This window comes from Magnolia sinica, chromosome 14 (assembly GCF_029962835.1).
Source record: "Magnolia sinica isolate HGM2019 chromosome 14, MsV1, whole genome shotgun sequence".
Lineage (NCBI taxonomy): Eukaryota > Viridiplantae > Streptophyta > Magnoliopsida > Magnoliales > Magnoliaceae > Magnolia > Magnolia sinica.
In genome coordinates this window covers 15,832,439-15,856,641 of record NC_080586.1, presented here as the reverse complement: position 1 = coordinate 15,856,641, position 24,203 = coordinate 15,832,439, and the positions used below count along the sequence as shown (strand labels likewise).

General features: G+C 42.3%; 2 protein-coding genes across 2 annotated transcripts in view; one reads left to right on the top strand and one right to left on the bottom strand.

The window, feature by feature from the left end:
• Window positions 1-3,968: 3,968 nt before the first annotated feature.
• LOC131224894 (uncharacterized) lies at window positions 3,969-11,888 on the bottom strand. The gene is made up of 4 exons (XM_058220339.1): window positions 11,152-11,888; window positions 10,817-11,034; window positions 10,364-10,722; window positions 3,969-4,247 (listed from the first exon to the last, which is right to left on the bottom strand). The coding sequence occupies exons 1-4, from the start codon at window positions 11,886-11,888 to the stop codon at window positions 3,969-3,971; spliced, it is 1,593 nt and encodes a 530-aa protein (XP_058076322.1).
• Window positions 11,889-15,418: 3,530 nt separating this feature from the next.
• Window positions 15,419-24,203, top strand: part of LOC131225551 (E3 ubiquitin-protein ligase IPI1-like) — a 40,887-nt gene continuing 32,102 nt past the window's right edge. Inside the window, exon 1 of the mRNA XM_058221089.1 lies at window positions 15,419-15,811. Within this exon, the coding sequence (XP_058077072.1) occupies window positions 15,649-15,811 (163 nt within the window). The 5' untranslated portion in view covers window positions 15,419-15,648. The remainder of the gene's footprint in view (window positions 15,812-24,203) is intronic.

Sequence of the window (24,203 nt, the reverse complement as noted above, 5' to 3'; positions counted from 1 at the left end):
TGAAGTAAATGATCCTTCCATTTTTCCGCAGTTTGGATACCACTTGAAGGATTTTCCATGCCCCACAAAGTTTGGATCATCATAAAGGAAAAATAACCCTCAATATTCAGCTATGATGTAACCACATCGCCAAGGGTATCTTAAACGCAAACAATGCCTTTAAACTGCGAGTGTGGCTTACCTGATCCTTTTTGTTCTGTTTGGCTAGTTTCAAATCTTATTTTACTTCCACATGGAATATCTATAGATGATGGATTTTAATAATGTATGCTCAATTAACACAGGTGAGTTGCAGGGTCCTGTCGGGCATAGTCTGTCTAAGTAAGGCCCATGGTTCTGTGATCTAGATCATGGTTTGATGGGACCTGCCGTGGATGGAGCTGCCACATTAATCTTCCATATTGGATAATAGCCATCCAATCTTTTGGCTTTTTTAGCATATTCCATCCACAATGGGACCCGTCAAATCTAAAGTCAAGAATAATGAAGCATGTGTCTTGCTTCATATAGGTTGAGCACATTGGACCGGAACATTGGTGTTGCACCCGTGTCAAACATTTCAAGATAACATGGAAAAGTATAACAAAATTTTCTCACCAAGTACGACTATCTCTGAAATGTCATGGTACAAGATTATTTGGACTGCAAGATCAAACCAGACCATAGAGCAGGATCTAACACGTTACGTTCAACAAATTGGAAATTGTTTATCAACAGAATTTTATCTTCCATTTGAACTTATTTCTATAATTCTTTTAGTTCTTTTGATACGTGTAATTACTGCAGGTCATTACTAAAAAATTGTTAGAATTAGAAATCCATAATAAATAAGGCATTGTAAACCCTTCTAAAGGAACTAGAAATTAGAAATCAGAACATTTCCATCACTAAAGTCTTATTAAGGTTACATTTTTGATATGCCCTTTCCTGTTTCGTACTAAAAGATGCCTTTTGAATTGTAATGTGCATGGACAGAAGAAAATGAGCTACTGAGCTTGAAAAAAGGGGACATGCATCAAGCACTTCCAGTGAAATTGAAAATCCTAACAAAAACACATCTGATTTAATTCCCAAGCACTACATGACATCCGAATACACCTTCCCACAGTTACTGATGAAGAAGGGAAAACTACTCTAACATGCATGACTCTTAAGAATTTTCAATGAGACTGCCAGAATCATTTTTTGGTTGTGTGAATAGATGTGAATGGAGCTGATTTCATATAGAAGTGGTATGTTCGTAGGAAGTATGGTATGGTACCACAAGTTGTGCTACCTTGCCCATACGGAGTTCTTCAGCCAATTACTAGATGATTTATATAGATACATCAGTTCACTGTTCAATGATAAATCATGAATTGGCCAGATATATAGATTTTTTGAGTTTATGTTATCATTTCCTTTGTTTGAAACAGGCACTATCATCTCAACAGTCATAATGCCTAAGGATAAAGGAAAAAGGGTTACGGTTGGAGAGTCCTCCAGGGGAGATCGCACAAAACTCTTATCAAGACCTAGATCGGAACGGGCAGAGGAACAGACTTCCCCGACCGAATCGCCGGCTAGGCAAGCTCGTTCTCAAAGGAGTTCTCCCATTCAGGATCCTCCTCCACCAATCCAACCAGAACAATTGATCCCACGGGTTCCTCCTCCTCCTGCAAACATGTACGACAAATATCGTGTCCGAAAAATAGTATACGAGAAAAAGGTCAATCGAGCGTGCATCCAGCAATTTAGGATTCCACAAATTTTGGAGAAAGTTGGGTGGAGTAACCTCCTAGATTTTGGAGGGACAGTTAGAAATGAGCAAGTGATTAGATTTCTATCATACTGCCACTCGCCGGTATTGCACCCTGCTTCATTTGTGATGACCATTGGAGAGACCTCCACCACCATTAATCCTAGGGTAGTTGCACAACTTTTAGGGATTCTAGCCTCAAATCGAGGCTTAACTGATCACGACATTGATTCCCCATATATACAGATAAAAATGACCATGTATTTTTGTAACGGACAGAATGTTCCGTGGCACCAGGGTAATGCACTGAGAGCAACGAACATAGAAGACAAGTACAAAGTGCTACACAGTATCTTTTGCTCGAATGTTTATCCGAGGGACTCGAATAAGTCTGACATTACTCCGTATATGTTAGATATTTTATACAGCATTTGTCATAGTATTCCTCTGTGTCTTCCCACCATCATTACTCACTTAATTGCCGACTGCATAGCGAGCACGAGAAGCACGGCCATTCCATTCCCACACCTATTATGTTTACTCTCCCGTCATGTTGGCCTGATGCCCACCACTGACCGACCCAGACCCGTGAAAATGTTTACACAAAACAACATCAAGCGCATGAAACTGGGGATGAAAGGGGCATTGACATCAGTAAGGCGCAGTGAAGATTTTATGGGAGAGACAGAAGCAGAGGTAGCGGAGACAGAGGCTGTAGAGACGGACGCAGCTGAGACAGAGACAGCCAACACCGACTATCCTACAGAGGGAGAGCAGCGTGAGGTGCCACGACCCTCATATGGTCATACCAGTCGAAGGATGCCACACTGTAACTGCTGGAAATTCATTATTAGGCACATGGATGAGCAGACCAGACGACTTACGCGATTGGAGTGGCTTTCTGAGGCCATCCAGAAGGGTATCGAGCGGGTCAAGCGTAAAATTGACACCATTATTGCCACAATCACCTACAAGTGTGATGATGTCGCTCCACCGGATGGCGATCCGTCCAGCTAGACTTGATTTAGTCATGTCTGTTGGCTTGTGCATCAAATATCTTTTTAGGATGCCAAGCCTATCAGATATTATTTTCAAACTGTTTCTTTAGATAATGACGTGAATTTTACTTTGACTGATGCAGGGGACATTCATTTTAGTACCCAAACATGGGGTACTTATTTTGATTACAGTATGTGGTGTTATAATGAAATTTATTCACGCACTTCATGTTATTTATGCACTTCATGTTATTTTGTATGTTCTCAATTTCATTTACCTTTCAAATGTTGATGGATTTCAATGGTGTACATTAAACCACAACAATCTCGCTCCCATATTGAGCAATATGAAATGATGATGATACCTGATTGATTGAGTTTTTTCAAGCTTTTACATTATGATTTGATTAGACAGTTTTGTCATTGAAAAATCTTTAAACTGGGGGTTATTTTAAAAATCCAAACATGATGGGACCTTGAAAATCTTTGAATTTTGGATAAGAAACAAAAAATCAAAACATAGTAGGGCCCACGACAACAACACATCATTTTGGGCTATTGTGCATAGCTCATGTTGTTTTCATAATACATCAAAGATAGTGCTTTTGTTGAATTTGTCAAAAGAGGGGTGGATTTAATAGTTCATTCTTTTATATGCTTTTTCACATCATTCCTCACTTTTGGTGGATACATGCTTTATTTGCTATTCGTTGGACAGCTTCTATTGCTTTATCAAGTGGGCCGCCATAGCTACAAGTACTTTGGTACGCAAGTCGTTAGAAATTACTCGTAAATTGAATATGTGGCATAATTACAAACGATGTATCATACAAAGTACATAAACTACATAGTATGCTATACACTGGGTATAGGAAACTTGCACGTTCGGCGATTATGCCCTGTTTATTTGCATCGCCCACACTTTACTGTTTTCGATTCCTCTCCATGCGATGAAATTCTAAGCTTTTTGGGTCTTCCAGTTGACCTCCTTTGTCTTGGGGGTTTAATCTGCGCACAATACTCCTTCATCCCCGCTGAAAGTTCCCACTCGCTATCGTCGCGTACTGCATACACTGATTCGCTATACGTGGCTAGGTAATTATGCGCCATGTATAATGGGGAGTAGTATGAGTAGTGAAGAAGATTGTAGTTTATGTATGCTGACAGGACATGCATACAAGGGTATCCCTTTACGCCAAACTCATGACATGTACACGAAAACTCATCGAGCTTCACTGTATCGTTATAATCTCGACATAGTACTCATCTCGAAAAATAGTATCACGGCGAACATCTCCCGCCTTCTGCATGAGATCCTTTAACTGTTTCTCCACCCATGGTGTCAATGGACCCACAAATGATGCTGCAGATTCTCTTTTCTTATAAAATAATTCGTGTATCTTGAATATTACAACCTCTATCAATTTCGTAACGGCGTATTCGCGTGCTTCTTTGAAAATGGCATTAATGCACTCAGATATGTTTGTCGTGACCAAGTTGAATCTTCTTTCCTGAAAAGTGCGATGTCACGCCCCAAACCCGGAGATCGGACTTACAAGAACCCCGATCACCGAATCCGGTGTTGACAGCCTCTGTAGTACCCCATTCTCAGTTCCCAGCGTCGATACATCAGATTCCGATCCTGGGATCCTACAAGGAGGATTTTTTTCAGTGTACATTTACCTCGTAATAAGCATAACCACAAGTATACCCAAATCATAGAAGCAACATCACCATCACATATCCACTAATATAATCATTTGAGTACAATGCTGAAAGAGAAATACATAAATCAAAAATCAAGCTCCAGAAGATCGCTGCACGCTCCAAGCTCAACACTGCTGCCACCTAATATCACTTGCACGCATCTATCGTGCATAAGCTTATAGAAAGCTTAGAGGGTGGTGTAAGTGTGTGCACAAGGTAAGTGCCAAGTATTCAACGCAATGTCATAATCATAACATGTCAGAAATAAGCGGAAATACTAACAAGATAATGAATCATACGATATCAGAGTAATGAGAAAACATGCTGATAGGCCCATAAATACCATCAGCCTTCTAGGCTATGCGATGCAAAAATATAATAAACCAATATCATATATTGAGGAAGCAATGTAGATCAGCTATGCAATGCGAAGATAGTAAGCCAAATATTATGTGCTGAGGATGTAATGCAATATGCGATACGAAGGAAATGACCAAGCTGAAGTGTGAATTCGGGACGATAGCAAGTAGTATTGCAGGCTACGGGGTCCATCACAAGGGACTTCTATCCAAACCAGTCTCATACCTAAATTTGGATAGTCAGACTCAATGTGGTAAACTCCTGATCTCAGGTTAGTCGCGTGCCCAACCAAAATCCTTGCCATGCGAAGGTACACAACAATTAGTTGCGTACCACCAACCTGAGTGGATAGTAAATGAAATGAATGCATGAGTATATAACTCCTACTCAATAAGTCCATAATCAATACGGTTCCTCTCTGGGAAATCACCGGGGTCTATTACACTCCAAACCAGGTTGCCGCCCCATCACGCGCAATAAGGTAAGTGGAAGAGACATCACTATCCGCCTGCTAATATCGGGCCCGGCTTGTCGATAGCGGACCTATTCCTCGAGCTAGTCAGACTCAGCCTAGCATTGCCCCCTCCTCTCGGGCAGGTAAGGCCGTACCCCCTTCCAACCGACCACGACACAGTGGGAGACGCGGCCTAACGGTATACGGCCCTCATGCGCTCATGCATCCACTCAGTCTAGACGTTGGAGCAACCTCTAGAACCAAGAGGGTTTAGGGACTTTCACCCAGGAATATCTATAGCACCCCATGTAGAATATATTTTCGGTGTCCCATCTGGCCATCCATGAAATACCTGTGGAGGCTATGGCCCTGATGTCGCTAGGGTGTACGGTGGTCATGTCACACAAATGCTAGATGCATGAGTCACACAGTCCAATCATGCATCAATCCTGCACATGTCGTGCTCTCATGTGGGGCAACTCCGCCTATCAGGAAGCCCCATGAACAACCTGCCCTATGACATATGCAATGGTCAATCACATCTCATAACAAACATGCAGATGATGCGTATGGGCATGTATTATGATACTATGTTGTCACATACTCATAATCGGTATCAATAACCAGCATCAACAATCGGCCTCGACAATGTGGACATTTAACCAACATTGCCCCCATGGAATGGCCACATAGAGTCAAACATATAATGGGCCCACCGCCTCACACAAAGGCTTAATATACAACACAATAGGTCTTACTCAAGGGCCACATATATGCAACAGGTAAACCCTGCTCATGGGCCTAATACATATCACAATAGACCTTGCCCATAGGCCATGAATACATCACAATGGGCCTTGCCCATGAGCCTCAAATACAGGACATGTGGGCCCTACACATGGGTCTTGAATACATCAAATGGGCCATGCATCATGGGCCTAATACGTGTCACAATATGCCTCAACTATAGGTCGCATGTACATCATATAGGTCATGACAATCGGCCTTGGCAATCGAAATCGGCCTCGACAATCGAGGTCGGCCTCAACAATCAGAATCGACACTCAGAATCGGCCTCGACAATTGGAATCGGCCTACACAATCGGCCTCGACAAATCAGAATCAGCATCGATAATCATAATCAGAATTGACATCGATAATCAGCCCTGACAATTGGAATTGGCAAATCGACCAAGTCAATCGGAATCAGTAATCGGCCACGACAATCGGAATCGATCGATAATCAGAATCGACAAATTGGTCTCATCAATCAAAATCGGCAATCGGTTACGACAATCGGAATTAATCGATAATCAAAATTGGTAAATCGGTCTTGTCAATCGAGAACGACAATCAGTCAATTGGAATCGATCGATAATCAGAGTCGGCAAATCGGTCACGTCAATCGGAATCGGCAATCGGCCACGACAATCGGGGTGGATCGATAATCAGAGTCGGCAAATCGGTCACGATAATCGGATCAATCGATAATCAGAATCGGCAAATCGGTCACAACAATCGAAGTCAGTAATCGGTCTCGACAATCGGGATCGATCAATAATCAGAGTCGGTAAATTGGTCACGACAATCAGATCGATCGATAATCAGAATCGGCAAATCGATCACGGCAATCGGAATCGGTAATCGGTCTTGACAATCAGGATCGATCGATAATCAGAGTCGGTAAATTGGTCACGACAATCGGATCGATTGATAATCAGAATCGACAAATCGGTCACGACAATTGGAGTCGGTAATTGGTCTCGACAATCAGGATCTATCGATAATCAGAGTCAGCAAATCGGTCACGATAATCGGATCGATCGATAATCAGAATCGGCAAATCGGTCACGGCAATCGCACCGATAATTAACAGATAAACAAAGCGGGGTCCATAAATGATCAGCCGATCAACCATAGTATAAAGATCGGTACTCGGCCGTGTTTATATCAAATCCGAAAGCACGGAGCCATCCGTCTACGGCGAATGGGGTCCACTTATTTGGGTTAACCTATGAAGAGAATGGGCCTAACAAGGCCTAAGGGAAGGTCACAATGAGAACATCTAACCATCATTGCCCATCAATGTGGACGTCAAACCATCATTGCTCCCAAGGCATGACCGTAAAAAACATCATCACATACATCATGGTGGAATCTCACAATGCAATAGACCTTGTATACATCCCATTGGGCTTCGACCCATGGGCCTCAAATACATCAAATGGGCCTCATCATATGGTCCTCATACACATCAAGGTGGGCCTCAATAACGGGCCTTAAATACATCACAATGGGCCTCAACCCACGGGCCCCAAATATCACAATGAGTCATATCAACAGGCCGAATCAAATGACTTCATGTATATTAATCGGGCCCACCCTTATGTATTTTATTTTTTTTTTGAGATCCAACCTATTCATAAGTTAACATAGAGGTAAATGAAGTGAAAGCAAAATATACGCTTAATTGGAAGCTAATGTGGCCCCTAAGAAGTTTAAACGGTGGATGTCACTGTCCCCACTATTTTCAATGGTGGGGTCCACTTGAGCCTTAGATCTGACTCATTCTTAGTCTCCAGCCATAAAATGATCTCTGAAAATGGTTGGAAGGTTAGGATACAACCCATGCATCATGGTGGGTCCCATAGGGATGGACGGCATAGATGAAGTACACACCTCATGGTGGAGTCCACACTAATGGAAGGTGTGGATTACAAAACACACATCAGTGGTCCCACGTGGGGCCCACCATAACATGTATCCAATCTATTTAATAAGGTCACACAGACTAAAAATAAATAACAAATAAATATTATATTTATCTAAAACTTGTGGAACCAAGGAGGTTCCAATGGCAGACGTTCCATCCTCCACTGCTTCTTGCTGTGTGGTCCACTTGATAGGCAGATCTGCCTCATTAGTATCAAGCCTTAAGGCTAGCCCACCATTTGAATGAACGGTTTGGATGTAAACCATACATCATACATCAAGAGTGGGGGGTCCACTGACCGTCCAGCAACCTAGGAAATGGCTGGACGGCATAGATAAAACACATACGCCATTGGTGGTTCCAACCGTCCACAGCCGTGGACGGTGTGAATAAAACACATACATCAGTGTGGGTCCCACGTGGGGCCCACCATAACGTTTACTTTCCATCCAATCTGCTGATAAGGTCACATGGACCCGGATGAATAGGAAAAACAAATTTTATTAATATTCCAAAACTTCTGTGACCCAAAAAAGGGCTTCAATGGCAGACGTTCATCCACAATGTTTCCTGTGATGTGGGCCACCCGAGCTCCAACTATGGCTCATTCTTGGGGTGGCTCACTTCCCTGAGGTGGCCTACAAAATGAGGGGTGTGGATACTCAAAATGCATCACAGTGGGGCCCACGTATGGGACCCACGTCCTTGCTGTTCGCCCGCTAAAATGCAGCATCGTTCCGCTACTGCTGCGTCAGGCGTTGCCTGCTTATATATATATATATATAAAATGTGTTTTCTCAAGGTTTTTCATACGTGGGGCCCGCATCAGCAAAATCCACCCCAGCCATTGGATTTCATGGCTCACGACAGTCCAAACGAGCCCAATATTCAAGGTATTTTGGCGTATCACAATATCAGGGTGAATTTCAATGGTAGACACACTGTTTGCTATACTATGGCCCGCCAGAAAATTGGATCAGCTTCACTTTTCGGCTCAACGCCTAAAATGAGCTGGGGAACGGAATAGATGGCGTGGATTGGATCAATGCATCAGGGTAGGGCCTGTGTGAACGGCCTACCCAAAAACCTTAAAAATCTCTTCTTCTTGTTCTTCTTTTGTTGCTGTGAGAACCACGTCCAGCATCCCTGGACGCTGGACGGACAACATTAACATACAAATTCTTCAAGGTGGGTCCCACGTATACGTTGCCCACCTGATAGGATCCATTAGATATTCGTGTCTTCCCATCACCCTAAGGTAGGGCCACATGGTTTGGACGGTGTAGATCTTACACGTCCATCAAGTGGGTCCCACAAAGGTGGATGGCTTGGATAAGATGCATACATTAAGGGGCCAAAATTAAAAGAAATGGAGAGAGAGAAGGAAAGAGATCTGGTGATGGAGGGACCCCGACACTATGGGCCCTCCCTTCCATAATTTAAAACATACATCAAGGTGGATCCCAATACATATAGGCCCACCGATCAAAATCAACGGTGGAGACCCTTTCTCCACTAAAATGTACGGTCTAGATGACCCTATTTAAGCAAGGAAGTTAAACATCATAATGGGGTCCATGGAGAATGGCCCTGTCATGGAATGATCATGAGGATCAAGATGGGCCAGCGGCCATACCTTAGGGTCCAAAGTGAGATCCATACCATCGATCGGTATGCCTCACTTGACCCATCATTAAAAAAAAAAAACATGAAAACTAGCCTGTAGAAGCACCCACCTTTGATCGCCTATTCCTTCTTCCGCCAACACGATCTAGAGCTCCAAAGGACGAACTTCAACGGTTAAGATTGGTTTTGGAGCGTGGGGATGGGAGATAGGAAGGTGGGCCACACATGGCTTCTCCATGGAAACCATGGACGATTTTTTCTTTGGAGTTGCTTGGGAGAATGAGAGAGAATGAGAGAGAGAGAGAGAGAGAGAGATGATGGGAGAGGAGTGATGGGAGAGAGGGATACTGAGTGATGGGTAGGTGTACTTGGTTGTAAGAGAGTGTTGACTTTAGGGGAGGGATGGTTGTACTTGGGGATGGGGTGTGAGGTGATGTGAGTACTTGACATTTGACATGATTGATGGGATTGATTTGAAAGGTTGTAAAGATTCCCTTGGGATTTTACAAATGCGCGGCGTTTTCTCTAACTGAACGTGGGCCCACATCTCCTGGCCTGGGTATTGCCTTGGCGGGCGAGACGCGGCATTGGAATCGCTACAACGGCGCGGTCGCTAGGGTACAAGTTTCGGATCGAGCCGACTCTGGAATACGGGATACGACTCAGGGTCGTGCACAACTGCAGATAAAAGATCGCGAGTCGCCGAAATTCTACCGGGAGGACCGCGAAAGCCTATGGGACGGTACGGGCTTGGATACGGGTCTTACATGCGAAGATGCCCATCTCTCGAACCCAATTTCTGTTAGCCATGCATGTACTGGGGGATTGGTCATTTTGATATCATGCATTAATTTTTCAAATTCGGTACTCCTGCAAGTCTTCACAGCCCTCCAGTAATACATCTCCAATGACTTGTCCTTAAAAGTGTCCACCAAGTTTCTGTAGATGTGGTACTCATAATACCCATGTATTGCACACGGGAAGACTTGGGGAACCTCTTTCATTAGACCTTTATGTCGGTTGAATATAATTACAAGACCCTCCACAGACCCTAACACATCGTTAAGGTAGGTAAGTAACCAATTCCAACTACTGTTGTTCTCTGATTCGCCGATGTCAAATGCAACTGGAAATATACGATTGTCCCCATCTAAGGCCGTGGCGATGAATAGAACACCCTTGTATTTGCCCTTTAAGTGTGTCCCGTCAATGGCCAATACCCTTCGCAATGATTTTTGAAAACTTCAAATGCATTGTCCGAGCTATAAAACATCTCTCGAACCTGCAAGTCTGTTGGTTAACAAGCACGACAGTAACTATCCCTGGGTTGGCTGTCCTCAACTCATGCAAATACAAAGGGAGTTGATTGTAGGAGTCTTCGTAAGACCCCATCACGTGATTAAGTGCAAGCTCCCAAGCTCTCCATGCCTTGCTATAACTAATAAGAATGTTATATTTCTCTTGCATGGCAAAGATAATATCACGTGGCCTCAACCCTAGGCATTGCTCAATGCGGCTAATAACTCGATCACACGCTAACTTACTGCTGGCTTACCAGTGATCGCTCTTCATCAATGTTATGCCGCACGTGTGTTTTGACGTATAACTCCGTATTTTGAATATCCCTGTATCATTCACTCGAGATGCATGAACTCTCCATTCACATGTATCTTTCAAGCACACCACAGTAAATCTCCTAGCATTTGAGTATATTACTCTATACTGGAAATTATTGCTACTTGCAAATTGGCTCAAAGCATACTGGCACTGACTCTTATCCTTAAACGTTTGCCCAACAACTATATTGATCGGTTCACATAATGAATCAGTATATTCCAGCATTTTTGCATTGGTGAATGCAGCATCATCAAACGACGTGAGAACTTGACGACTAATGAGGTTTGATGTTTTGGGAAGGTCTCGAAGTGGAATGTCGCTTACACACGTAGATGGGATGGTGGATGATGATGGCAGATCTGTTGTTGATGCTAAAGGCAGTGTCATGTATTCATAATTATTGTTAATGTCACGTGCACCACTGACTTGGTTAGTCACAACGTTTGATGTTTGCGGTGGGTCGGGCAATTGATCATTGCTTACTACCACTTCTAATGGAGACGGATTGCATTTGAATTCCACACCATACTCCTCAGCCACACTGTCCACATATATTGTGGTATTGATGTGTTGCATTGTCTCGATGAATAACGGGGTGAATTTATCCGAATGCTCAAACTGGTAACACAAGAACTCTCTGACATCATCGTCATCTTCGATTTCGATTGGAGACATTAATTCGTTAGTACAATGATTCAAAATTTTCATCCTAATATCACAATCTTCTGATCTGCTCTTAATAATCTTGTAAATTCTAGATCGAAGCTCCTCGTACGTAGTCTCGAGACGTAGCGTAATTTGTTTTGAAGTTCCACCTGTGTATGAGTATTGCTGGTTTTCAAATTCTAACTCCGCACCAAAAGAGCACATGATTCTTGCAGCTATTATCTAAAAACCAATACAATGACATATTAACAGTGAATTGTAAATAATGGAAGCTTGCCATAAGACAAAACTCGATTAAATAATGAAGGACCGACAACTCAGTTTCTATTATAGATGAGGATGATAAAGAGCGTAAGGAAATAAATAGTAAGCTACGTGTTTATATTTCAAATAAACAACCAGATCTTATACGGATTAGGCCTTCGTCGTTAACGAATGGTTTTAAGAGGTGCTAGTTTAATTTTGTGACACTATCTATCATGCCATTGAGCGAGGGAAACATTATCAGTTTGAGCGGGGTACACATGAAATTCAGTAGGGCAAAGTTAAAATTGAGCGGGGCAAACAAGAAATTCAGCAGGAGTAACATGAAATTCAGCGGGGCAAACTAGAACTTCGGCGGGGCAAACATGAAAATCAGCGGGGCAAATTGGAAATTGAGCGGGGCAAACATAAAATTCAGCTGGGCAAACTAAAAAATCAGCGAGGCAAACATGAAATTGAGCGGGGCAAACTAGAAATTAAGCGGGGCAAACTAGAAATTAAGTGGGGCAAACATGAAATTCAGCGGGGTAGACATGAAATTCAACGAGGCAAACTGAAGAATAAGCGGGGCAAACATGAAATTGAGCGGGCCAAACAAGAAAATCAGCGGGGCAAACTGAAAATTGAGCGGGGCAAACATGAAATTCAGCGAGGAAACATCAGACTCAGCGGGGCGAAAATGAAATTGAGAGGGGCAAACTAGAAATTGAGCAGGGAAAACCTGAAATTGAACGGGGAAACATGAAATTCAGCGGGGCAAACATGAAATTATGCGCGACAAACATGAAAACTGAGCGGGGCAAACATGAAATTGAGTGGGGCAAACTAAAAAATTCAGCAGAAAAATCCGAAACATCAGTGGGGCAAGCATGAAATTGAACGGTGCAAATTGAAAATTGAGCGAGACAAACTATAAATTCAGCTATGCAAGCAAACATTAAATCGAGTGAGTATAGCATGATATTGAGCTGGGTAAACGATAGATCGAGCGAGCATAGCATAATATTGATGTGGGCAAACGATATTTCAAGCGAACATGACGTGATATTAAGCTGGGCAAAAATTAAATCGAGTGAGTATATCATGATATTGAGCGGGACAATCATTAAATCGAGCAAGCCTTGCATAGATATTGAATGGGCGAACTGTAAATTGAGCGAGCATAGGATAATATTGAGCTGGGCAAACATTAAATCGAGCGGGCATAACATGATATTAAGTTGGTCAAACATTAAATTGACCTTATCTACCATGAAATTAAGCTAGGCAAACATTAATTTGAGTGATCCTAGCATGAAATTTAGCGAGACAAACATTAAATTGACCTTATCTACCATGAAATTAAGTTGGGTAAACATTACATTGAGTGATCCTAGCATGATATTTATCGAGGCAAACATTAAATTGACGTTATCTACCATGAAATTAAGCTGGGCAAACATTGAATTGAGCGATCCTAGCATGATATATATTGAGGCAAACATTAAATTGACCTTATCTACCATGAAATTAAGCTGGGCAAACATTAAATTGAGCGATCCTAGCATGAAATTGAGCAGGGTAAACATGAAATTCAGCGAGCTTAGCATGAGATCAAGTGAGCCCTAACATAGAATTGAGTTAGCTTCAAATTGAATTGAGCGAGTTTGACATGGATTTGATCGATCAACACATAAAATTAACTAAGCCTAACGCATGAAATTGACTAAGCCTAACACATGAAATTAACCAAACTTCGCATGCAATGCAATTGTATGAGCGTAGTGTTTTTTTTTAAAGATCTGTACCTCCGACTACCCCAGTACCGGTCAAATGTAGTTTGAAGAGAGGTGCTTTGGAGTGGGGGAATATTTTGAATCTTTTCAAGGAGATGCAACCAGTTCGTGGGATTTCACATAACCCTAGCCAAGATGAAAAATGACATATGTAGAATGATAATATCTAGATGGATATCTAGATGATTCATAGATATTCCAGTCAAGAAAATGAGAAGAAAACCCTTTGTACCTCGGTTGTTTGTTCCAAGAGAGTATAGGGCAGGAAGCACCTGTTTTTTCGCCAAGGGGAGTGAAAGCAACGCAGTGAAAAGAGTATGGAAAAAGGAGGGGTATTTTCGTCCTGAATTTTACTGGCAGGCCGTAGATGTCTAATTTTGCAAGTTAAGTTTGTATTGCTCCTAAACAACCATTGGATAAAAGGTGGGGTCCTCGGTCGCAAATTTCCCTTTCCTTTTTAATCCGAGAAATGCTAAACACTCGCTCGAGTGCACTTTCAAAACATGTGCTCGCACTTCAAAATGAGGCACACGTGTGATAGTGGAGCCAATCATCATGCTAGTCTGATTATATGATTATCAAGTGGTGGATGATAATCAGGTGGGCCGCACCTATCAGACCAAATGAACGGTTAAAATAAAATAACGATGGCATTAATCGTATCAGCAAGTATGACGAGTTTAATGATCATACCAGCCTGATTCCGAGATTTGGTGTTTACACGGTGGGGATCTGTTGATGAGCGGACTTGATTTTCACACGTGTTCTTCGTCTCCGTATGTGAGGTAATGCACTTTGGAAGTGTACTCGAGCGATGGCACTTAGACTCACATTCATCGAGTCAAACCAGATAGCTGAGTTGGAGGCTGAAAAAAACCACAAATTTCCGAAAACCGAAGCATCATCTCGACCGTTCGATCGCCACTATTCCAATCCAGAGCGGATTTGGTGCGGCTCGACCTCACCCAAGCCAGTCCAACCCTTACTTTGGGGTCCATCTTGACGTATATATTCTAAATCAAGGCCGTCCATCCGTTTTAAAAGATCATTTTATTGCATGAGACCGCAAACGTAGAAGATCTAAATCTCAGGTGGACCATAACATAGGAAACAGCAGAGATTGAACGCTTCACAATTAAAAGGTTCTTGGTGCCCACATAAATGTTTTCGTAATACTTATTTTCAATCCAACCATTTGATAAGATCAGATAAACCTAAATGAAGGGAAGAAACAAATATAAGCTTGATCCAAAACTTTTATGTCCCAATACCGGTCAAACATCACTATTTTCTAGGATATGGTCAAACTGAGAATTTAAATATTTATATTTTTGGATTATGAAATAAAGAAATCTGGAAAAATGAATGGACGGTGTGGATATAGAATACATTTATCAAGGTGGGCCCCAGGATAAGTGCCGCACCGAATCGGGTGAGACTGGGTCCGCACCTAATCTGCTCTCTCGACACAGCTGACTATAAAAGCGGTCAGACCCCGAAATGAAAGTCGCATTTTTACAGGTCGGAAAAACGAGAGAGATAACGAGAGAGAGATTCCCATTTCTTTGCCATTCATGAACAGCTCCGATTTCTGAATTTCTATAACCTCTGATTCGATCCTGGAATTGTTTTTCGGAAGGGGTTTTTTGGTGTCAATTTGAGGGGAATTGATTGAGATTTTCGCCCAAATTTTGGCGATTTGGTGAGATTGAGGGATTTGTTATGAAGGCATGGGTTTGGGAGAGACAGATCTGTTAGAGGAAGACCATGGCAACAACGGCGGGATGTCGTTTGTCACATCCGTGGTTTCCTGCTCTATCTGCCTTGATGCGGTGACCGATAATAGGGACCGATCAACGGCAAAGCTGCAATGTGGGCACGAATTTCATCTTGGTGAGTAAAATTTGATATTTTTGTCAAGATTATTATTATTATTTTTTAAAGATGGTTGTGTTTTTAGTTTTTGTGATATGAGATTCGGACTTTTGGTGGGTGCTGCAGGATTAAGAAAGGATTTGAATGGCGGTTTTGGTTCTTGTTGCGATTATGCTCATTGCATTTGTTTTTTCGCGGTTCAATTCGATGAGTATTTATGGTGTGGTTGGGAGCTCAATCAATTCCGATAAATCAATGTAATAGAAAGGGAATGCGTAACATAGTTACATTTTCGTAATGACGATCACACCCCTTATTTGCAATGGCATGTGATTCAAATTGGACTTGAGATGATTGTAATGGTGATTTGGGGTGCCCCTTGTTATGAATGAAATGGGGGCCATGCTGGCCCAGCACTTGTCGTTGCCTCCTGGTTGACCAGGGTTGCTGTGATTCATTTCAGTTGAGCATCTCAACACACCCTTGGGTTTCTGAGAGAATTGGGATTTGGGTCTGTTTTCTTAGTAACATTTCTGTTGTTTGGTGCACTGAGAAATGGAACTATAATACAGTTCTTGGAATGGAGAATAGAGTCCTGATCGTTTGAGTGGATTCAGGTTATGTTTGTGGACCCAAGCCTCTTGGGATTGAACTCGAGGGTATGTTTCCCTGCAACATGTGATTGATCAGAAATTCTTTCAGTCCTTGCAACCCATTTGAGACTATGGATAGAGAGTTTTGTGAAGTTAGAACATTGTTGTTAGCATACTAATTTTGTAAAGGTATGTGATCAGGACATTTAAAGATTTACTGGAATACATCAGATAAAATTCCATTCTGCCAAAAATGTATTGAGAGTCACTATAAACTCTTAAATGGAAGGAATTACAAAATTTTTGGTTGTCTTTCAAGTGGCATGTTGATGGAAAGTTGAAAACTGCAAATAATGAGATGCCTGGTTGCAAGAATGGCAATTATAAAGGTCTTAAGCCTAAAGAGATGGTGATTCAGGGATTGCAGATTCTTTTTTCTTCTATGAAATATGATAGAAGGGCAGTGGAGGATCCTACAGGCTGGGAGGGGTCAGGAAAAAGGAATGTTAGCAAGTTTTCTGATGGAAATATTTTTTCTTTTATCGTCATTTTGTAATGAAAAATATTGCTTTAAATGCTGGGGCTTTGGGTTTATATAGAATTTTGTGTAGGTGGTAGTTAGCGAATTTTGCAAAAACATGAGGTTGTTGTGTTGAGTTGTGTGTTATGAAGATCATGCATGTAGGTTGATAATTCGACTTCGGGGGATGATTGCATCTTCAATCACCACCTCGAGAGAAGGTTTTGCCATGTATTTTTATTATTTGGTATTGAAATGTGTTATCAAACAATTTTGATTTCTTTGGACTTTAGGAGCATGGAGATGCTTTTGTTGGATACTTATAACAAGCATCTAGGATAGCTTTCTTGGGAGTTGACATAGCGTGTGAGACAAATTTTAACATTATTCAATTCTCATTATAGGAAAGAGAAGGCAATTAAGCACATTTCAAGTATGAGGATATTCTTGAATTCATGAGTGAAATGAGGTAACCAACCCCCTCTAACAAATTCTAATTTAGCTTGGTCCTATGATAAGGGATTATGAGTCTTATTTGTTGGAAGTCTTTAATGAGCTCTTCTTAGATTTATTTGAAGTTCATGCTCTTGCATTTTTGGTTAAGCATAGACTTGGGTCCTTTCTTGATTTGACTTGGGAAAATACGTGCGTTCCAAGATGAAGGATTCATTTCGCATGAAATCCCCAAGAATAATATCTCAAGCAACGGGTAGGGCCTGTGTTTCCACATAGAATTGTGATGTCGTTTCACGAGTGAAGTCTTTTGCTGTTACTCTCTCTTGCTAGAGGTGTTTTGATGTATGCTAGAGGTGTTTCGAGAGGCAATTTTAGAGTCAATCGAAGAGGTTAGTTGAGAAGCGATCGGAGGGATGCTTCGAGAGGCGATCTTAGAGACGATTCCAGAGAAGTTTCTAAGGGTGCTTAGAGAGGTGAGTCTAAAGATAGATCAAGGGTTGATTCAGGAAGGATTTCCAGAGGTGTTTTGAAGGCTGCTGAAAGAGGAGGAGATGTGGGTTCCTCTAGAGTCCAAAGTCGGGCAAATGGGAGGGGGCGAGAGAGTAGATACCTATTGATCAGGAACCGTGGGAGATCTTCGTATCGTAGGTGAGTTTCCCAGTCTAAGGGTAGTGGTGAGGAGAAGTAGACGGGAGAGGAGAAAGCAAGGGCCTTTCAAAAGGGAAAGGGATTGCTGCATCTCAGTCAGATGAAGCTTATGACTTTGACCATGATGAAGATAGAGGGGTGGGATCCCGATGGGTAAGGGGAGAAAAAGAAGTTAGATAAGAAGTCAGAGGGAAGAAGGGGAGCCTTTTGAAGGAACCACCGACTATCTATGTTGAGTGTTGACTAATTCCTTGTGTAGTGGATGGAGATTAATTTTCCCAGGTTTTCGGGCGTTTTGCTAAGGTGAGGGAGGTAATCATCCCTAGGGTCAAAGGGTCTGTTTCCATCCAGGAGTTTGCTTTTGTTAGAATGGAAAGCGAAGATGACCTTCAAAAGGCTATTGAGGGTATTGGGGGTAAAAGTTTCAATGGGAAGGTGATTATGTTCACTTTAGGGGGAATAGTTCGAATTAGGGTCATTCTGGGGTGAGAGAGAACCCCCAAACTCCTCTTTTGTTGAGGTTGTTCGAGGAAGGTGGTGTATAGGGTGGGGGTCCGTCATCCTTTAAAGAAACTCTTATGGGGGATTTCCCCTCACTGGGTAATTCTACCATCCCCGTTGATGTTCATATGGGGCCTTCCTCCCTAAAGGAGTCTACTCTTGTTCCTTTTCCTGTTTCTATGTCTATCTCGTTGGTTCTAAGGTTTCTCCCCCAAGTCATTGAAAAAGCTTGGTAAGCTCTCTAATGGAATCTTGTAGTGACATTGAAAGTTGCTTTTTCTGTATTTGACTTGGTTGGCTGGCTCGTCCATTCCTATAATTTATTGAAGGACTTTCCTCTCCGACAACTTCATGGGTTTGCATTTTGGGTTTCCCTTCAACCAACGGAGAATATCGATGGAGTGGTTCTTGTCTGTCAGTTTTATCAGGATGGTCCGATTTTGTCGTTTCGTAAGTGAGCCGATTGGTCAGTATTTGGATGGATGGATAGACATCTGGTTCCATCTCTATGACCTCCCTTTGGAGCTTTGGTTTGAAGAAGCATGGGTGGTAATAGGTTGTGAGGTGGTCGCCATTGACGATGCCACCTTGAGGTGGGAGGAGCTCCGGTGGGCCAGAATATATGTTTTGCAAAAAAATGCTGGATCGACTCCTTGTTCCATTATGGTCATGGTCGGGGATGTGAAATTTTCGGTGAAGGCTATTCGTGACAATGGCTTGGTCTTTTGGAATTCAAGACAGTGGGTCAGGGAGGGCGTCGTCCCTAGTGGTGTTACTTGTGGACTTTGGTGGTCCTGCGGTCCACCGGGTCCTGTCGGCCGCTCGTGTGAGGTGAGATCCGAGTTCCCGCCCCATGTGACTCCAGGTGTTCCGATGGGGAGGACATGTGTGGCTTTTGCTCTTTTTAGAGATTTAAACGAGAGACGGATGTCGCCTCCTTCTCAACCTCCTACTAGTCGTGCCATTATGACTTCTCGCCTTTAGAGGGTTGCCATTATGACTTCTTGACTTGAGACGGCATTTGCCAGTGGTGGGCTTGCTACATATTTCCTATTGATGGCTCTCCTCTGACGTTTGCCTGTTGTGAGTAGGGAGAATTCATGACCCCTCTTTGTTATAAGTGCTTTGATGTGTGGTCAGCTGGACTTGGGGAGATCGTAAGATCTTTTGGCCTTTTTCAAAGCCTGCCATTCTCTTTGCCCAATAGCAGCTTTGAGTAGCGGGATGTCCACGTGTAGACTCAAGAGGGAGTTCTCGGCATCTTTTTCCTATAAGGTTCCTCTAGCCTTGATGTGTGGCCGTTTAGATGATGGTTTGTTGATGCTAAAAGATTTTTACTTTTATTCGTTTGATGACGAATGTTGGGTCACCACTCTGTTAGTTGATGAGTGCCCTCCACATGCCCCCTTGGGCTTGTTGAGCACGACATGTTGCAGAGGGATGATGACAACCTTGTTATAATGATGGTTGGTGGGTCTCGAGAGATGTGCTCTAGTGATGCTCTCTACACGTGTATGGGCTCTCCTACTTCTTCACCAGCTAGCAAGGGGTCTCGAGAGATTTCTTATGGTGGTTATTTTAATATTTTTTTGTCATCTCGTGTGGCATCACTGATACATGTGGAAGGTCCAAGTTGGTCTACTCGTGTGGAGGAGTCTACCTTATTTCCCATGTGCGGCTCCTCAACTTTTCCCCTATTCATTTAGAGTCATTCCATACCCTGCCCTCCTCTGCTTTTCTGCTTTATTCAGGGTCCCATCCTCGGGTTCGTTTAGGAGTGTCTAAGGGTGGTCAGTAATCGGAGGTTTTCGAGGCTCTTGCCTTATTCCCTTTCTCTTTTGATGCCCCTTCTTTGGATTAGAGTCAATGCGATGGGCTTGTGCCAGTTGGTTTCAAGTCTCTCAGTCCTGGAGTTTGTGATAACACTTTGGATATTTGTCCTCTCCAGTCAACCTTTTGCTTGGATGACATTCAGATTCATTTTTTTTTTTTGGCCAAAAAAATATGAAAAAATATGGATTAAATCCGGAATATTCTAAGCATTCCAAATATGCAGCATTCATTTATAAATTGGAGCATGTTTATGGTGGTGTAACGGTCCACTCTTTGGTGAGAAGTTGCATCGGACTGTCTAATGAATTTATGAACCAGATAACCTGAATTTGACTACAAAATTCATATATTTAATTTTCTAACTATCTACTATTAATGATAGATATATTAGAATGAATATAATATGAAAATATCTTACATTAGGTGTTTGCAATTATTTTTGAGGAATTTCTCGAACATACCTGTGCACGTGACTGTGATTCCTGTCTATAACCTGTCATCCTCAAGTCAAGAATATTAAAAAAATAATAATTAGTAGTGTCTGATATACTCCCCTGCAACTTGATTAAGGATTACAGCTATTTTAAATACAAGTTCGGCAATGTCAAGTGTGTGCATGACTGCATGGCTTCTTGCAATAATACTGCTGTGAGCTGTCTGCTGCAAATACTTACCTTAATACAAATATATACTCACAATCACAAGTCACCACCAAAATGAAAATCTGCTTTTTTGTGGTTGCTCGACCTCCACATCATCATCATCGTCACCATCAGGCTGAGGCTGTCCAATAGGTGTAGGTGCTGTATATCCATAATATCCAGTGCCAGAAGGAAATACTAGATCAACGAAACCAGATGATGATTGATCCTGACTAGGCAACGACTCTGACCCCGAGTAAGGATATCCACCAGTGCCTGTCGAATAGCCATACTGCTGCCCATACTCAGGCTGTTGAGAATCTTGAGATTGAGAGTGCGTCTACTGTGATGAGTAACTTGGATTTGGATCTGGATATCTATAATCATATGGATATTGATCGGGAGGGCTACTCCAACATGAATGTGATGGAACAAGCTCAGTATAACCATCATAATCATAATTCAATTGACCATAAGAATATATCATAATAACCAAGACCATGAGCCTGCTGATGTTCCGGACCTCCCGGACCCGGTGCACCACTAGATGTACCCTCCTCCTGCTGGCTGTATTGTGACTCGGTACACTCATAAGTCCGACCTCGTGTACCACCTCGTCGATGTTCATCGGCATCGCTATCTCTAGACGGCTGTATAGGGCGCTGAGCAACACCAGAAGTGCCAGCACCAGGGGCAGGGGAGTCATCGTCACCATCATTCGACACGGTCACGCTACCACTGCTCATACTCTTTTGTTGATCTTGAGCCGTACTCATACTTGGCATAAACACCGCCCCTCTTACTGGGTCCAACACATCTGCACGACTTTCTTGTTACGCTGTACGTATTTCTGGGTCATTAATTTCCAATTCTTCACTATCCTCTTCAATTTGCTTTTCCTTTGTTTCCAAACAAGGTAGAAGCGGGTCATCCTCATCATAAATATTGTCCAAGTTTATTGGACAGTAGTCTCCGTCATCGACAGCTGTAATGCTCCTATGATGTCGCCGCATTCTTAGTTTTATATTGTAGTGCATGAAGACAAGTCCATCTAATGTTCTAGTCTGCAATCTATTCCTATTCTTTGAATGAATAAGCGCAAAACAACTCCAATTCCTTTCGCAGCTAGATGAAGATTTTGTCTGGCTTAAAACTTTTACTGCAATTTTTTGGAGAGCTTTCGTACTCTCTCGGAAATTAATCCACCATTCGGCCGGTTGCAACCTAGACAATGCATGCTGTGCAAGAGCATCTCCAAAGCTACCAAGGCAATTTCCAAATGTATCTAATTCATTCAACGCCTTTATTTGCATATCTAAGTCAGGCTCTAATCTCTTTATCACATTTTTTAGCCCGACACGAACTTCATCATCCTCAACAAATGATTGGGCATATCGATACCTAGGATTTAGATAGTAACCTGCTGCATGAAGATCATGATGGAGTTGTCTTGTCCATCTCCTGTCGATCATCTTCCAATAAGACTCCCAGCTTCTACAATCACGTTGAATTGCCAACTTTGCCTTATCCATGGCATCGTATAGGAATCCCATGGTAGGTGCTTTGTCGGTTTCAACAAGACGGAGTACCCTCATTAGTGGCTCCATCACCTTTAGGATCGACTTGACCTTCTTCTAATATTTGTTGTCCCGTATGGTGTTTGCAACTTCAACCGGTGTCTTTGATGCCTTCTTCCCATGTTTTGTGTTGAACTATTCTCGGGAAGCGAACATCTTACTCAACTCTCCCCTATGCTAGAATAAACTCTCTAATGCTATAAAGTTTGTTGCGAATCTAGTCGCCGCAGGCCTCAACAACTCTCGTCCTTTCGTGAACTTTCTCATTATTGCGACTACTTGATTATGGTTGTAAATAAACGTCGTCAGTTCTCTTGCCCTTTCGACCATTTCCTTCACATTCTTCTTCTTTCTAATATCTTCCAATATAAGATCAATACAATGGGCAGCACATGGTGATAAAAAAAGATGTTTTCTCTTATCCATCAACATATGTCCTGCAAGCTTATATGTTGCTTCATTATCTGTCACAATCTGCACTATGTTCTCCTCTCCAATCTTGTCCACAACTTTATCCATTAATCCATTAATATAAGTAGAATTTTTTGTTGCCTCTGAGGCATCAATTGACTTATGGTATATAGTTCCTAAGTGGCAATACACCATGAAGTTGATCATGCTGCGTCTGGTTGGGCCAGTCCAACCATCACACATGATCGTGCATCCTCTGGCTTGCCATACAGGTTTAAAGGTAGGCACGTATGCTTTCACATCCGCATACTCTCATCTGTCCATTTCCCTCTAATCTCCTTAGCTGTGGGAGCTTTTATTCATTCACCTGCTTCTGCTGCTGCATCAATTACCACCTGCCAATATGAAGAATTGGCTGTGTTAGGAGGTATGTTGGCATGTATAAATAACTTTGCTGCTGCTCTACCTAATTTCTCAACGGAAGTTCTACTCCACATTTGTTTTATCTTCTTTTGTTTAGTTGATTCTTTCCTAAACATGATTGGATCAATAGAGGGTCTCCTAGGCTCATTTATTTCTTCATTCAAACGTATAGGGGCATCACGTGAATATGTCTGTCGTCGGCTCCCAAACACACGTCGTAACCCACCAAACCTAACCCCCCCTGGTATCACGCACTGACCCATGCGGCGACGTTCTTCCTCTTCACGAGCTAGACGCAAACTCTCTCTCCTAACTATAGTTACTTCTCGATCTGAATCTTCATCAGAATCAATAATATCTTCATCACAAACGTCCATATATTCAGGACCAAACACCTCTTGTCGAGCTGCATCCAAAATATCTTCTTTCTTCTTTTGTACAGCAGCATGTCTACCCTTCGACTCATCCAGACTAGCTTACATTAAAAATATTATCTCTTTCGGTACTCTACTACATGGCGCAACTTGACCCTTTCGATGTGCCAAATGTTGTTTGAGACGGGTAATTCCACCAGTCACTAGTTTATCATAATACTTGCACTTCGTTTGGTGCCTAGTACCACCAATCCTCTCACAATGTTGTCATCCAATATCCTCACTTGTTGTTGGCCAGACCCAGACATTTCTCTAGGTTTAGGTAGATACTAGATAATTAGATATGAGTATGAGTGTATGACCTATGCTAACAAAGATGATTTTATGTTCTAACTAAACCCTAAGAAGCTCCAAGGCAAAACTCGTCCAATAT